Source organism: Pan troglodytes, chromosome 20 (genome assembly GCF_028858775.2).
Source record: "Pan troglodytes isolate AG18354 chromosome 20, NHGRI_mPanTro3-v2.0_pri, whole genome shotgun sequence".
NCBI lineage: Eukaryota > Metazoa > Chordata > Mammalia > Primates > Hominidae > Pan > Pan troglodytes.
Window position 1 is genome coordinate 53,740,830 of NC_072418.2, and position 16,562 is coordinate 53,757,391.

Below are 16,562 nucleotides of genomic sequence, written 5' to 3' on the forward strand. Positions count from 1 at the left end.
GGAGCATCATCATGGGTGGGGAGGAGGCAATGGACAGGCTTGAGAACGGGGATGTGGTTGTATTTGGTTTTCTTTGGTTAGATAAAGTGCTGGGTATAGGATTGAGAGTGGAGTATGAAGACCAGTTAGGATGGAGGATCAGATTGGAGTTGGGTTAGAGATGGGGTAAAATTGTGCTTCAGATGAGTTTGGGATTGACACTGTGGAGGTGGTTTGGGATGGCATGGCTTTGGGATGGAGATAGATTTGTTTTGATGTTGGCTCAGAAATCCATGGGGATTGAATTGGGGATGAAGCTGGGTTTGAGTTTGGAGGTAGAAGACGTGGAAGTAGCTGTCAGATTTGACAGTGGCCATGAGTTTTGTTTGATGGGGACTCATGAGTTTGTTGACAATGGGGGAAGACATAAGGGTTGGCTTGTTAGGTTAAGTTGAGTTGGGTTGATGGGGTCGGGGCTGTGTATAATGCAGTTGGATTGGTTTGTATTAAATTGGGTTGGGTCAGGTTTTGGTTGAGGATGAGTTGAGGATATGCTTGGGGACACCGGATCCATGAGGTTCTCACTGGAGTGGAGACAAACTTCCTTTCCAGGATGAATCCGGGGAAGCCTTAATTCACGTGTGGGGGAGGTCAGGCCGCTGGCTAAGTATATCCTTCCATTCCAGCTCTAAGATGGTCTTAAATTGTGATTATCTATATCCACTTCTGTCTCCCTCACTGTGCTTGGAGTTTACCTGATCACTCAACTAGAAACAGGGGAAGATTTTATCAAATTCTTTTTTTTTTTTTTTTTTTTTTGAGACAGAGTCTCACTCTGTTGCCCAGGCTGGAGTGCAGTGGCGCAATCTCGGCTCACTGCAACCTCTGCCTCCCAGGTTCAAGTGATTCTCCTGCCTCAGCCTCCTGAGTAGCTGGGATTACAGGCGTGCAGCACCATGCCCAGCTAATTTTTGTATTTTTAGTAGAGATGGGGTTTCAACAATGTTTGCCAGGCTGGTCTCGAACTCCTGACCTCGTGATCCACCTGCCTCGGCCTCCCAAAGTGCTGGGATTACAGGCGTCAGCCACCGCACCCAGCCACTTTTGTCAAATTCTTGAGACACAGCTCGGGCTGGATCAAGTGAGCTACTCTGGTTTTATTGAACAGCTGAAATAGCCAACTTTTTGGAAATTGATGAAATCTTATGGAGTTAACAGTGGAGGTACCAGGGTTCTTAAGAGTTCCCAATTCTCTTCTGGGACTACAAATTGTGATTTTGCATGCCACCTTAATCTTTTTTTTTTTTTTTTAAATCAAGGTTTCGGTCTCATTCTATTTCCCAGGCTGGAGTTCAATGGCGTGATCACAGCTCACTGTAGCCTTGAACTCCTGGCCTTAGGAGATTCTCCTGCTTCAGTCTCCCAATAGCTAAGACTACAGTGGTCCACCACCATATCCAGGTAATTTTTAAATTTTTTGGGGGGCCGGGCACAGTGGCTCACGCCTGTAATCCCAACACCATGGGAGGCTGAGATGGGTGGATCATGAGGTCAGGAGTTTGAGACCAGCCTGGCCAACACGGTGAAACCCCATCTCTACTAAAAATACAAAAATTAGCCAGGCGTGGTGGCAGGCACCTGTAATCCCAGCTACTCAGGAGGCTGAGGCAGGAGAATCACTTGAACCCAGAAGGCAGAGGTTGCAGTGAGCCGAGATTGCGCCACTGCACTCCAGCCTGGGTGACAGAGTGAGACTCTGTCTCAAAAAAAAAAAATTTTTTTTTTTTTTTTTTTGTAGAGATGAATCTTGCTTTGTTTCTCTGGTTGGCCTTGAACTCCTGGCTTCAAGTGATCCTCCTACCTTGGCTTCGGAAAGTGTTGGGATTACACGCGTGAGCCACCATGACTGACCTGTCGTTTAATCTTGAGGTACATAAACCTGGCTCCTAAACGCTAAATATTTTGTTGGAGAAGGGGCATTGGATTTTGCATGAGGATGATTCTGACCTGGGAGGGCAGGTCAGCAGGCATCTCTGTTGCACAGATAGAGTGCACAGGTGTGGAGAACAAGGAGTGGGGGGTTATTGGAATTCCACATTGTTTGCTGCACGTTGGATTTTGAAATGCTAGGGAACTTTGGGAGACTCATATTTCTGGGCTAGAGGATCTGTGGACCACAAGATCTTTTTATGATGACAGTAGCAATGTATCTGTGGAGCTGGATTCTGGGTTGGGAGTGCAAGGAAAAGAAAGTACTAAATGCCAAGACATCTATTTCAGGAGCATGAGAAATAAAAGTTCTAGTTTCTGGGCTCAGAGTGGTGCAGGGATCAGGGAGTCTCACAATCCCCTGAGTGCTGGTGTTTTAGGGCTCACTGGGTCTTGGAGTGCAAAGGATCTAGGCACGTGAGGCTTTGTATGAAGAATCGGGGATCATACCCACCCCCTGTTTCTGTTTCATCCTGGGCCTGTCTCCTCTGCTTTTGTCCCCTAGATGAAGTCTCCATGAGCTACAGGGCCTGGTGCATCCAGGGTGATCTAGTAATTGCAGAACAGCAAGTGCTAGCTCTCCCTCCCCTTCCACAGCTCTGGGTGTGGGAGGGGGTTGTCCAGCCTCCAGCAGCATGGGGAGGGCCTTGGTCAGCCTCTGGGTGCCAGCAGGGCAGGGGCGGAGTCCTGGGGAATGAAGGTTTTATAGGGCTCCTGGGGGAGGCTCCCCAGCCCCAAGCTTACCACCTGCACCCGGAGAGCTGTGTCACCATGTGGGTCCTGGTTGTCTTCCTCACCCTGTCCGTGACGTGGATTGGTGAGAGGGGCCATGGTTGGGGGGATGCAGGAGAGGGAGCCAGCCCTGACTGTCAAGCTGAGGCTCTTTCCCCCCCACCCAGCACCCCAGCCCAGACAGGGAGCTGGGCTCTTTTCTGTCTCTCCCAGCCCCACTCCAAGCCCATACCCCCAGCCCCTCCATATTGCAACAGCCCTCACTCCCACACCAGGTCCCCACTCCCTCCCACCTACCCCAGAACTTTCTCCCCATTGCCCAGCCAACTCCCTGCTCCCAGCTGCTTTACTAAAGGGGAAGTTCCTGGGCATCTCCGTGTTTCTCTTTGTGGGGCTCAAAACCTCCAAGGACCTCTCTCAATGCCATTGGTTCCTTGGACCCTATCACTGGTCCACCTCCTGAGCCCCTCAATCCTATCACAGTCTACTGAATTTTCCCATTCAGCTGTGAGTGTTCAACCCTATGCCAGAGACCTTGATGCTTGGCCTCCCAATCTTGCCCTAGGATACCCAGATGCCAACCAGACACCTCCTTCTTCCTAGCCAGGCTATCTGGCCTGAGACAACAAATGGGTCCCTCAGTCTGGCAATGGGACTCTGAGAACTCCTCATTCCCTGACTCTTAGCCCCAGACTCTTCATTCAGTGGCCCACATTTTCCTTAGGAAAAACATGAGCATCCCCAGCCACAACTGCCAGCTCTCTGATTCCCCAAATCTGCATCCTTTTCAAAACCTAAAAACAAAAAGAAAAACAAATAAAACAAAACCAACTCAGGCCACAACTGTTTTCTCAACCTGGGACTTCCTAAACTTTCCAAAACCTTCCTCTTCCAGCAACTGAACCTTGCCATAAGGCAGTTATCCCTGGTTCCTAGCACCCCTTATCCCCTCAGAATCCACAACTTGTACCAAGTTTCCCTTCTCCCAGTCCAAGACCCCAAACCACCACAAAGGACCCGATCCCCAGACTCAAGATATGGTCTGGGCGCTGTCTTGTGTCTCCTACCCTGATCCCTGGGTTCAACTCTGCTCCCAGAGCATGAAGCCTCTCCACCAGCACCAGCCACTAACCTGCAAACCTAGGGAAGATTGACAGAATTCCCAGCCTTTCCCAGCTCCCCCTGCCCATGTCCCAGGACTCCCAGCCTTGGTTCTCTGCCCCCATGTCTTTTCAAACCCACATCCTAAATCCATCTCCTATCCGAGTCCCCCAGTTCCTCCTGTCAACCCTGATCCCCCTGATCTAGCACCCCCTCTGCAGGCGCTGTGCCCCTCATCCTGTCTCGGATTGTGGGAGGCTGGGAGTGCAAGAAGCATTCCCAACCCTGGCAGGTGCTTGTGGCCTCTCGTGGCAGGGCAGTCTGCGGCGGTGTTCTGGTGCACCCCCAGTGGGTCCTCACAGCTGCCCACTGCATCAGGAAGTGAGTAGGGGCCTGGGGTCTGGGGAGCAGGTGTCTGTGTCCCAGAGGAATAACAGCTGGGCATTTTCCCCAGCATAACCTCTAAGGCGAGCCTTGGGACTGGGGGAGAGAGGGAAAGTTCTGGTTCAGGTCACATGGGGAGGCAGGGTTGGGGCGGGACCACCCTCCCCATGGCTGCCTGGGTCTCCATCTGTGTCCCTCTGTGTCTCTTTGTGTCGCTTTCATTATGTCTCTTGGTATCTGGCTTCGGTTGTGTCTCTCCGTGTGACTATTTTGTTCTCTCTCTCCCTCTCTTCTCTGTCTTCAGTCTCCATATCTCCCCCTCTCTCTGTCCTTCTCTGGTCCCTCTCTAGCCAGTGTGTCTCACCCTGTATCTCTCTGCCAGGCTCTGTCTCTCGGTCTCTGTCTCACCTGTGCCTTCTGCCTACTGAACACACGCACGGGATGGGCCTGGGGGGACCCTGAGAAAAGGAAGGGCTTTGGCTGGGCATGGTGGCTCACACCTGTAATCCCAGCACTTTAGGAGGCCAAGGCAGGTAGATCACCTGAGGTCAGGAGTTCGAGACCAGCCTGGCCAACTGGTGAAACCCCATCTCTACTAAAAATACAAAAAATTAGCCAGGCATGGTGGCGCATGCCTGTAGTCCCAGCTACTCAGGAGGCTGAGGGAGGAGAATTGCTTGAACCTGGGAGGTGGAGGTTGCAGTGAGCCGAGACCGTGCCACTGCACTCCAGCCTGGGTGACAGAGTGAGACTCCGCCTCAAAAAAAAAAAGAAAAGGAAGTGTTTTATCCCTGATGTGTGTGGGTATGAGGGTATGAGAGGGCCCCTCTCACTCCATTCCTTCTCCAGGACATCCCTCCACTCTTGGGAGACACAGAGAAGGGCTGGTTCCAGCTGGAGCTGGGAGGGGCAATTGAGGGAGGAGGAAGGAGAAGGGGGAAGGAAAGCAGGGTATGGGGGAAAGGACCCTGGGGAGGGAAGTGGAGGATACAACCTTGGGCCTGCAGGCCAGGCTACCTACCCACTTGGAAACCCACGCCAAAGCCGCATCTACAGCTGAGCCACTCTGAGGCCTCCCCTCCCCGGCGGTCCCCACTCAGCTCCAAAGTCTGTCTCCCTTTTCTCTCCCACACTCTCTCATCCCCTGGATTCCTCTCTACTTGGTTCTCATTCTTCCTTTGACTTCCTGCTTCCCTTTCTCATTCATCTGTTTCTCACTTTCTGCCTGGTTTTGTTCTTCTCTCTCTCTTTCTCTGGCCCATGTCTATTTCTCTATGTTTCTGTCTTTTCTTTCTCATCCTGTGTATTTTCGGCTCACCTTGTTTGTCACTGTTCTCCCCTCTGCCCTTTCATTCTCTCTGTCCTTTTACCCTCTTCCTTTTTCCCTTGGTTTCTCTCAGTTTCTGTGTCTGCCCTTCACCCTCTCACACTGCTGTTTCCCAACTCGTTGTCTGTATTTTTGGCCCGAACTGTGTCTTCCCCAACCCTGTGTTTTTCTCACTGTTTCTTTTTCTCTTCTGGAGCCTCCTCCTTGCTCCTCTGTCCCTTCTCTCTTTCCTTATCATCCTCGCTCCTCATTCCTGCGTCTGCTTCCTCCCCAGCAAAAGCGTGATCTTGCTGGGTCGGCACAGCCTGTTTCATCCTGAAGACACAGGCCAGGTATTTCAGGTCAGCCACAGCTTCCCACACCCGCTCTATGATATGAGCCTCCTGAAGAATCGATTCCTCAGGCCAGGTGATGACTCCAGCCACGACCTCATGCTGCTCCGCCTGTCAGAGCCTGCCGAGATCACGGATGCTGTGAAGGTCATGGACCTGCCCACCCAGGAGCCAGCACTGGGGACCACCTGCTACGCCTCAGGCTGGGGCAGCATCGAACCAGAGGAGTGTATGCCTGGGCCAGACGGTGCAGCCGGGAGCCCAGATGCCTGGGTCTGAGGGAGGAGGGGACAGGACTCCTGGGTCTGAGGGAGGAGGGCCAAGGAACCAGGTGGGGTCCAGCCCACAACAGTGTTTTTGCCTGGCCCGTAGTCTTGACCCCAAAGAAACTTCAGTGTGTGGACCTCCATGTTATTTCCAATGACGTGTGTGCGCAAGTTCACCCTCAGAAGGTGACCAAGTTCATGCTGTGTGCTGGACGCTGGACAGGGGGCAAAAGCACCTGCTCGGTGAGTCATCCCTACTCCCAAGATCTTGAGGGGAAAGGTGAGTGGGGACCTTAATTCTGGGCTGGGGTCTAGAAGCCAACCAGGCGTCTGCCTCCCCTGCTCCCCAGCTGTAGCCATGCCACCTCCCTGTGTCTCATCTCATTCCCTCCTTCCCTCTTCTTTGACTCCCTCAAGGCAATAGGTTATTCTTACAGCACAGCTCATCTGTTCCTGCATTCAGCACACGGTTACTTGGCACCTGCTATGCACCCAGCACTGCCCTAAAGCCTGGGACATAGCAGTGAACAGACAGAGAGCTGCCCCTCCCTTCTGTAGCTCCCATGCCAGTGAGGGGCACAGGCAGGAACAGGGACCACAACACAGAAAAGCTGGAGGGTGTCAGGAGGTGATCGGGCTCTGGGGGAGGGAGAAGGGGTGGGGAGTGTGACTGGGAGGAGACATCCTGCAGAAGGTGGGAGTGAGCAAACACCTGCCGCAGGGGAGGGGAGGGCCCTGCGGCACCTGGGGGAGCAGAGGGAACAGCATCTGGCCAGGCCTGGGAGGAGGGGCTTAGAGGGCGTGAGGAGCAGAGAAGAGGTTGCCTGGCTGGAGTGAGGGATAGGGGCAGGGTGCGAGAGGGAAGAAAGGACCCCTCCTGCAGGGCCTCACCTGGGCCACAGGAGGACACTGCTTTTCCTCTGAGGAGTCAGGAGCTGTGGATGGTGCTGGACAGAAGCAGGACAGGGCCTGGCTCAGGTGTCCAGAGGCTGCCGCTGGCCTCCCTATGGGATCAGACTGCAGGGAGGGAGGGCAGCAGGGGTGTGGAGGGAGTGATGATGGGGCTGACCTGGGGGTGGCTCCAGGCATTGTCCCCACCTGGGCCCTTACCCAGCCTCCCTCACAAGCTCCTGGCCCTCAGTCTCTCCCCTCCACTCCATTCTCCACCTACCCACAGTGGGTCATTCTGATCACCGAACTGACCATGCCAGCCCTGCCCATGGCCCTCCATGGCTCCCTAGTGCCCTGGAGAGGAGGTGTCTAGTCAGAGAGTAGTCCTGGAGAGGTGGCCTCTGTGACGAGCCACGGGCGCAGCATTCTGCAGATGGTCCTGGCCCTTGTCCCGCCGACCTGTCTACAAGGACTGTCCTCGTGGACCCTCCCCTCTGCACAGGAGCTGGACCCTGAAGTCCCTTCCCCAGCGGCCAGGACTGGAGCCCCTACCCCTCTGTTGGAATCCCTGCCCACCTTCTTCTGGAAGTCGGTTCTGGAGACATTTCTCTCTTCTTCCAAAGCTGGGAACTGCTATCTGTTATCTGCCTGTCCAGGTCTGAAAGATAGGATTGCCCAGGCAGAAACTGGGACTGACCTATCTCACTCTCTCCCTGCTTTTACCCTTAGGGTGATTCTGGGGGCCCACTTGTCTGTAATGGTGTGCTTCAAGGTATCACGTCATGGGGCAGTGAACCATGTGCCCTGCCCGAAAGGCCTTCCCTGTACACCAAGGTGGTGCATTACCGGAAGTGGATCAAGGACACCATTGTGGCCAACCCCTGAGCACCCCTATCAACTCCCTATTGTAGTAAACTTGGAACCTTGGAAATGACCAGGCCAAGACTCAAGCCTCCCCAGTTCTACTGACCTTTGTCCTTAGGTGTGAGGTCCAGGGTTGCTAGGAAAATAAATCAGCAGACACAGGTGTAGACCAGAGTGTTTTTTAAATGGTGTAATTTTGTCCTCTCTGTGTCCTGGGGAATACTGGCCATGCCTGGAGACATCTCACTCAGTTTCTTTGAGGACACAGATAGGATGGGGTGTCTGTGTTATTTGTGGGGTACAGAGATGAAAGAGGGGTGGGATCCACACTGAGAGAGTGGAGAGTGACATGTGCTGGACACTGTCCATGAAGCACTGAGCAGAAGCTGGAGGCACAACGCACCAGACACTCACAGCAAGGATGGAGCTGAAAACATAACCCACTCTGTCCTGGAGGCACTGGGAAGCCTAGAGAAGGCTGTGAGCCAAGGAGGGAGGGTCTTCCTTTGGCATGGGATGGGGATGAAGTAAGGAGAGGGACTGGACCCCCTGGAAGCTGATTCACTATGGGGGGAGGTGTATTGAAGTCCTCCAGACAACCCTCAGATTTGATGATTTCCTAGTAGAACTCACAGAAATAAAGAGCTGTTATACTGTGGTTTATTCTGGTTTGTTACATTGACAGGAGACACACTGAAATCAGCAAAGGAAACAGGCATCTAAGTGGGGGTGTGAAGAAAACAGGGAAAATCTTTCAGTTGTTTTCTCCCAGTGGGGTGTTGTGGACAGCACTTAAATCACACAGAAGTGATGTGTGACCTTGTGTATGAAGTATTTCCAACTAAGGAAGCTCACCTGAGCCTTAGTGTCCAGAGTTTTTATTGGGGGTCTGTAGGATAGGCATGGAGTACTGGAATAGCTGACCTTAACTTCTCAGACCTGAGGTTCCCAAGAGTTCAAACAGATACAGCATGGCCTAGAGCCTCAGATGTACAAAAACGGGCATTCATCATGAATCGCACTGTTAGCATGAATCATCTGGCACGGTCCAAGGCCCCAGGTATACCAAGGCACTTGGGCCGAATGTTCCAAGGGATTAAATGTCATCTCCTAGGAGTTATTCAAGGGTGAGCCCTGTACTTGGAACGTTCAGGCTTTGAGCAGTGCAGGGCTGCTGAGTCAACCTTTTACTGTACAGAGGGGTGAGGGAAAGGGAGAAGATGAGGAAACCGCCTAGGGATCTGGTTCTGTCTTGTGGTCGAGTGGACCATGGGGCTATCCCAAGAAGGAGGAATTCAGAAATAGGGAAAGGTTGAGGAAGGACACTGAACTCAAAGGGGATACAGTGATTGGTTTATTTGTCTTCTCTTGACATCATTGGTGCTGGAAGAATTCCCACCCTGAGGTTATGAAGATGTCTGAACACCCAACACATAGCACTGGAGATAGGAGCTCGACAAGAGTTTCTCAGCCACAGAGATTCACAGCCTAGGGCAGGAGGACACTGTACACCAGGCAGGATGACATGGGAATTGCGCTCAGGATTGGCTTGAAGAAGCCAGGACTGTGGGAGGTGGGCTTTGTAGTAACAAGAGGGCAGGGTGAACTCTGGTTCCCATGGGGGAATGTGATGGTCTTGTTACAAATTTTTCAAGCTGGCAGGGAATAAAACCCATTAGGGTGAGGACCTGTGGAGGGCGACTGCCCCAACCGATAAAGGAAATAGCCAGGTGGGGGCCTTTCCCATTGTAGGGGGGACATATCTGGCAATAGAAGCCTTTGAGACCCTTTAGGGTACAAGTACTGAGGCAGCAAATAAAATGGAATCTTATTTTCCTACTTTATATTGCATGGGTGTGAAGATATATTTGATTCTGTACAGAGAGTGAGGGAAAGGAGGGGAGAAGGAAAGTTTCTGCAGGTCTGGTTTGGTCTTGTGATCCAGGGGGTCTTGGAGCTATTCCTGCAACATGGGACTGTTTTAAATTAAATTAAATTTAATTTAATTTAATCTTAAGTTCTGGGCTACATGTGCAGGACGTGCAGCTTTGTAACATAGGTAAACGTGTGCCATGGTGATTTGCTGCACCTGTCAACTCATCACCTAGATATTCAGCCCAGCATACATTAGCTATTTTTCCTGATGCTCTCCCTCTCCCAGACTCCCACAACAGGCCCCAGTGTGTGTTGTTCCCCTCCCTGTGTCCACGTATTCTCATTGTTCAGCTCCCACTTCTAAGTGAGAACATGCGGTGTTTGGTTTTCTGTTCCTGTGTTAGTTTGCTGAGGATAATGGCTTCCAGCTCCATCCATGTTCCTGCAAAGGACGTGATCTCATTCTTTTTTATGGTTGCATAGAAATTGTTTTTACAAATCCAATTGATACTGTATTTAATTACAAGTTAATCTAATTAGCATACTAGAAGAGATTACAGAAGATATTAGGTACATTGAATGAAAAAATATATAAAATAGGACCAAGGTGAAATATTAGGTAGGAAAAGTATAATAGTTGAAAAAAGTTAAAAAAAAAATCATACATGAGTAGCAGAATGTAAAAGAGGTGAAGAACATAATAGTGACTTTTTAGACCAGATTGAAGGACAGAGACGGAAAAATTTTAAGGAACTGCTAAACCATGTGAGTGTTAGAAGTACAGTCAATAACATTAAAGTCTCAGGAGGAGAAAAGAATAGGAAAGGAGGAGATATGTGAATAATTAGTAGAGACATGTTTGATGGATTTTAAAATATTTGAAAGACCTCACATCAAAGGATTCATACCGTGCCATTGAAGAGGAAGATGGAAAAGCCAAGAAGCCAGAAGAAAGTTAGAAATATTATTGGCAAAGCTTAAATGTTAAAAGTCCTAGAGAGAAAGGATGGCAGAAATATTGGAGGGAAAGAATGCAGAACCTAGAATATAAATTCATCCCAACAGTTTGGTAGTGTGCAGCTGTAGCCTTTTCTAGATAATACACTATTGTCATACATCGCTTAAGCGAGTGTAAAATGGTCTCCTCACTTTATTTATTTATATATTTATTTAGTTTTGAGATGGAGCCTCGCTCTGTCTCCTAGGCTGGAGTGCAATAGTGTGACACCGCTCACTGCAACCTCTGCCTCCTCTGTTCAAGCGATTCTCTTACCTCAGCCTCCCGAGTAGCTGGGATTACAGGTGTGCACCACCACACCCGGCTAATTTTTGTATTTTTTGTAGAGACGGGGTTTCGCCATGTTGGCCAGGCTGGTCTCGAACTCCTGACATCAGGTGATCCACCTGCCTCGGCCTCCTAAAATGCTGGGATTACAGGCATGAGCCACCGCGCCCAATCACTTTATTTATTTAGTTATTTATTTTTTAAATTTCAGCTTTTATTTGAAATACAGGGGGCACGTATATAGGATTGTTACATGGGTATATTGAACTCAGGTAGTGATCATACTACCCAACAGGTAGGTTTTCAACCCACTCCCCCTCTTTTCCTCCCCATTCTAGTAGTGTGCAGTGTCTATTGTTCTCATGTTTATGTCTATGTGTGCTCAAGGTTTAGCTCCCACCTGTAAGTGAGAACATGTGGTATTTGGTTTTCTGTCCCTGTGTTAATTCACTTAGGATTATGGCTTCCACCTCCATTCATATTGCTGTAAAGGATACGATTCATTTTTCATGGCCATGCAGTATTCCATATTGCGTATAGATCACATTTTCTTTCTTTTTTTTTTTTTTTGAGATGGAGTCTTGCTTTGCTGCCTAGGCTGGAGTGCAGTAGCACGATCTCGGCTCACTGCAAGCTTCACCTCTGGGGTTCACATCATTCTCCTGCCTCAGCTTCCCGAGTAGCTGGGACTACAGGCGCCCGCCACCACGTCCGGCTAATTTTTTTTTGTATTTTTAGTAGAGATGGGGGTTTCACTGTGTTAGCCAGGATGGTCTTGATCTCCTGACCTTGTGGTCCACCTGCCTCGGTCTCCCAAAGTGCTGGGATTACAGGGGTGAGCCACTGTGCCCGGCCCATATATACCACATTTTCTTTATCCAATCCACCATTGATGGGCAACTAGGTAGATTCCATGGATTCCACAGTTTTGCTATTGTGTGTAGTGTGGCAGTAGACATATGAATGAATGTGTCTTTTTGGTATAATGATTTGCATTCCTTTGGGTATACAGTCATTAATAGGAGTGCTGGGTTGAACGGTGGCTCTGTTTAAAATTCTTTGAGAATTTTCCAAACTGTTTGCCATAGAGAACAAACTAATTTACATTTCCACGAACAGTATATAAGCATTCCCTTTTCTCCACAGCTTTGTCATCATGGTTTTTTTTTCTTTATTTTAAAAAAGAATATGTTGTTGTTTTCCCAGGGTACATGTGCAGGATGTGCAGGTTTGTTACATAGGTAAACGTGAGCCTTGGTGGTTTGCTGCACCTGTCAACCCATTACCTGGGTATGAAGCCCTGCATGCATTAGCTCTTTTCCCTAATGCTCTCACTACTGCCCCACCCTCACCCTGACAGGGCAAACAGACAACCTACAGAATGGGAGGAAATTTTTGCAATCTATTCATCTGACAAAGGTCAAGAATATCCAGAATCTACAAGGAACTTAAGCAAATTTTTACTTTTTAATAATAGCCACTCTGACTGGCGTGAAATGGTATCTCATTGTGGTTTTCATTTGAATTTCTCTGATGATCAGTGACGATGAGCATTTTTTCACATTCGTTGGCTGCTTGTACGTCTTTTGAGAAGTGTCTCTTCATGCCTTTTGGCCACTTTAATGGGATTATTTTTTGCTTTTTAGTTTAAGTTCCTTATAGATTCTGGATATTAGACTTCTTATTGGATGCATAGTTTGTGAATACTCTCTTCCATTCTGTAGGTTGTCTGTTTACTCTATTGATGGCTTCTTTTGCTGTGCCGAAGCATCTTAGTTTAACTAGAAACCACCTGCCAATTTTTGTTTTTGTTGCAATTGCTTTTGGGGACTTAGTCATAAATTCTTTGCCAAGGTCTGGGTCAAGAAGAGTATTTCCTAGGTTTTCTTCTAGAATTTTGAAAGTCTGAATGTAAACATTTGCATTTTTAATGCATCTTGAGTTAGTTTTTGTATATGTGAAAGGTCTACTCTCATTTTCTTTCCCTCTTTCTTTCTTTCTTTCTCTTTCTTTCTTTCTTTCTTTTCTTTTCTTTCTTTCTTTCCTTCTTTTGTCCTTCTTTCTTTCTTTCTCTTTCTTTCTCTCTTTCTTTTTTTTTTTTCGATGGAGTCTTGCTCTGTTGCCCAGGCTGCAGTGCAGTGGCACGATCTCAGCTCACTGCAACCTCTGCCTCCCGGGTTCAACTGATTCTCCTGCATCAGCCTTCCAAGTAGCTGGGATTATAGGCGCCCGCCACCACGCCCGACTAATTTGTGTATTTTTAGTAGAGACGGGGTTGTGCCATGTTGGCCAGGCTGGTTTGAAACTCCTGACCTCAAACGATCTTCCTGCCTTGGCCTCCCAAAGTGCTGGGATTACAGGTGTGACCCACTGTGCCCAGCCAAGAATGTCATTTTCTAAGAGGTCCAAGGACCTCAAGATATTTTGGGACCTTGAGAAGAGAGGAATTCATACAAGTATTGCAAGCACAGCCTAATGGCAAATCTTTGGCATGGCTTGGCTTCAAGACTTTAGGCTCTTAAAAGTCGAATCCAAAATTTTTTATAAAAGCTCCAGCTAAGCTACCTTAAAAGGGGCCTGTATGGCTGATCACTCTTCTTGCTATACTTTACACAAATAAACAGGCCAAATATAATGAGGCCAAAATTTATTTTGCAAATAAATTTGTCCTGCTATGATTTACTCTTGGTAAAAACAGGGAAAATAGAGAAAAATTTAGATTGCATCTGACCTTTTTTTTCTGAATTTTTATATTTGCCTACAATTTGAGCTAAATCCTGAATTATTTTCTGGTTGCAAAAACTCTCTAAAGAAGAACTTGGTTTTCATTGTCTTTGTGACACATTTATCTGGCTCTTTACTAGAACAGCTTTTTTGTTTTTGGTGTTCTAGCTTGTGTACCTTACAGTTCTACTCTTCAAATTATTGTTTTGTGTATCTCATAGTTTTCCTTCTTTTGAGAAAACTGAAGCCATGGTATTCTGAGGACTAGAGATGACTCAACAGAGCTGGTGAATCTCCTCATATGCAATCCACTGGGCTTGATCTGCTTCAGATTGCTGATGCACTGCTGCTAAAGCTATACATTTAAAACCCTCACTAAAGGATCAGGGACCATCATGGAAGAGGAGGAAACATGAAATTGTAAGAGCCAGATTCGGGGGGTAGAGTGTGGAGGTCAGAGCGACTCCACCTTGAATAAGAAGGTAAAGCAACCTATCCTGAAAGCTAACCTGCCATGGTGGCTTCTGATTAACCCCTGTTCTAGGAAGACTGACAGTTTGGGTCTGTGTCATTGCCCAAATCTCATGTTAAATTGTAATCCCCAGTGTTCGGAGGTGGGACTTGGTGGTAGGTGATTCGGTCATGGGAGTAGATTTTCTTCTTTGTGGTGTTACAGTGATAGTGAGTGAGTTCTCGTGAGATCTGGTCATTTAAAAGTGTGTGGCCCCTCCCCTCCCTCTCTTGGTCCTCCTACTGCCATGTAAGATACCTGCTCCTGCTTTGCCTTCTGCCATGAGTAAAAGCCCCCTGAGGCCTCCCCAGAAGCAGATGCCACCATGCTTCCTGTACAGCCTGCAGAACCATCAGCCAATTAAACCTCTTTTCTGTATAAATTACCAGTCTCGAGTATTTCTTTACAGCAGTGTGAGAACGGACTAATACAAGGGTCTCCAAAATTCCAAGTTTATGTATTCTTTCTTGCCAAATAGCAGGTATTTACCATAAATCCTGTCCTTAGGTCAAACAACCTTGATGGCATCGTACTTCAATTGTCTTACACATTCCTTCTGAATGACTCCTCCCCTATGGCATATAAGCCCTGGGTCTTGGGGGATAATGGCAGAGGGGTCCACCATCTTGTCTGGCTGCCACCTGAGACACAGACATGGCTTCTGTTGGTAAGTCTCTATTAAATGTTTCTTTCTAAGAAACTGGATTTGTCAGCTTGTTTCTTTGGCCTCTCAGCTTCCTCAGACTTTGGGGTAGGTTGCACAACCCTGCCCACCACGAAACAAATGTTTAATATGATAAATATGGATAGATATAATCCACATAAATAAAAGCTCTTGGAGGGCCCTCAATAATTGTTAAGAGTGTAAATGTGTCCAAAGATGGAAAATGTTTGAGAACTACTGTCCCAGAGATTTTCCTGAGTTCTAGAGTGTGGGAATATAGAACCTGGAGCTTGGCTTCTTCAGCCTAGAATCAGGAGTATGGGGCTGAAGTCTGAAGCTTGGCTTCAGCAGTTTGGGGTTGGCTTCCGGAGCACATATTTGACATGTTGCAACTGTGGTTTGGGGTTTGGTATTTGCTCTGAATCCTAATGTCTGTCCTTGAGGCATCTAGAATCTGAAATCTGTGGTCAGAATTCTATTATCTTGAGTAGGACATCTCCAGTCCGGGTTCTGCCTTCTAGGGCTGGAGTCTATAGTCAGTGACCCGGTCTGGCATTTCAACTTCATATACAGTGGGCTATCTTTTGGTCCATGTTTCAAGCAAACAACCGAATAAACCATTAGAACCTTTCCCCACTTCCCTAGCTGCAATGTTAAACCTAGGATTTCTGTTTAATAGGTTCATATGAATAATTTCAGCCTGATCCAACTTTACATTCCTTCTACCGTTATTCTACACCCACCATAAAAATGCATTCCCAACATATTCCCTGGATTCTACCTATATATGGTAATCCTGGCTTTGCCAATTTCTAGTGCATTAACATACCTGATTTCCATTCTTTTACTTTAAAGTGGAAATAAGAGTCCCTCTGCAGAGTTCAGGAGTTCTCAAGATGGCCCTTACTTCTGACATCAATTGAGATTTCAAGGGAGTCCCCAAGTTCATCCTCAGGTTCAGTGATTTGCTGGTAGCACTCATATAACTCAATGAAAGCTGTTATGCTCATGGCTATGGTTTATTACAGCAAAAGAATAGAGATGAAAATCTGGCAAGGGAAGAGTTGCATGGGGCAAAGACAAGGAGAGCTCCAAGTGCAGAGATTCCTGTTGTTTTCTCCCAGTGGTGTCATGGAAAGCAGTATCTTCTCCATACAATGATGTGTGATAATATTCAGTGTATTGCCAATCAGGGAACTCAACTGAGCCTTGATTATATTGGAGCTTGGTTGCACAGACATGTCGACCACCTTCATGGCTGAACTTTAGTACTTAGCCCCTCCAGACATCTACAGCTGATAGGCTGTAACCCAACCTTGTCACCATAAATCACATTGTTAGACTATCCAGTGTGGCCCAAGCTCCCGTGTAAACACAGGCACTCTAAACAGGCAGGATATTTCAAAAGCTTAGAGATGACCTCTCAGGAGCTGAATGCAAAGACCTGGCCTCTTTGGGCAAGGAGAATCCTTTACTGCACACTCTCCTTCACAGGGTTATTGTGAGGATCAAATGTGGTCATGTGTGTGAGACACCAGTACATGTCTGGCTGTGGAGAGTGACCTCTATGTGTGCTAACATTGCTGAGTGCTAAGAAAGTATTAGGCATGGCTTTCAGCACTCACAGATGCTCATCTA

The 16,562-nt window shown here is 48.0% G+C and overlaps 1 protein-coding gene across 3 annotated transcripts; it reads left to right on the forward strand.

Moving 5' to 3' along the window:
- Positions 1–7,935, forward strand: KLK3 (kallikrein related peptidase 3). 3 transcript variants are annotated; one of them, XM_054672506.1, is made up of 7 exons: positions 1–629; positions 1,299–1,440; positions 1,778–2,785; positions 4,023–4,182; positions 5,787–6,073; positions 6,217–6,353; positions 7,731–7,935. In XM_054672506.1, exons 3-7 carry the CDS (start codon positions 2,398–2,400, stop codon positions 7,884–7,886), a joined length of 1,128 nt encoding a protein of 375 aa, XP_054528481.1. In that variant the 5' UTR covers positions 1–629; positions 1,299–1,440; positions 1,778–2,397; the 3' UTR covers positions 7,887–7,935.
- Positions 7,936–16,562: the final 8,627 nt, after the last annotated feature.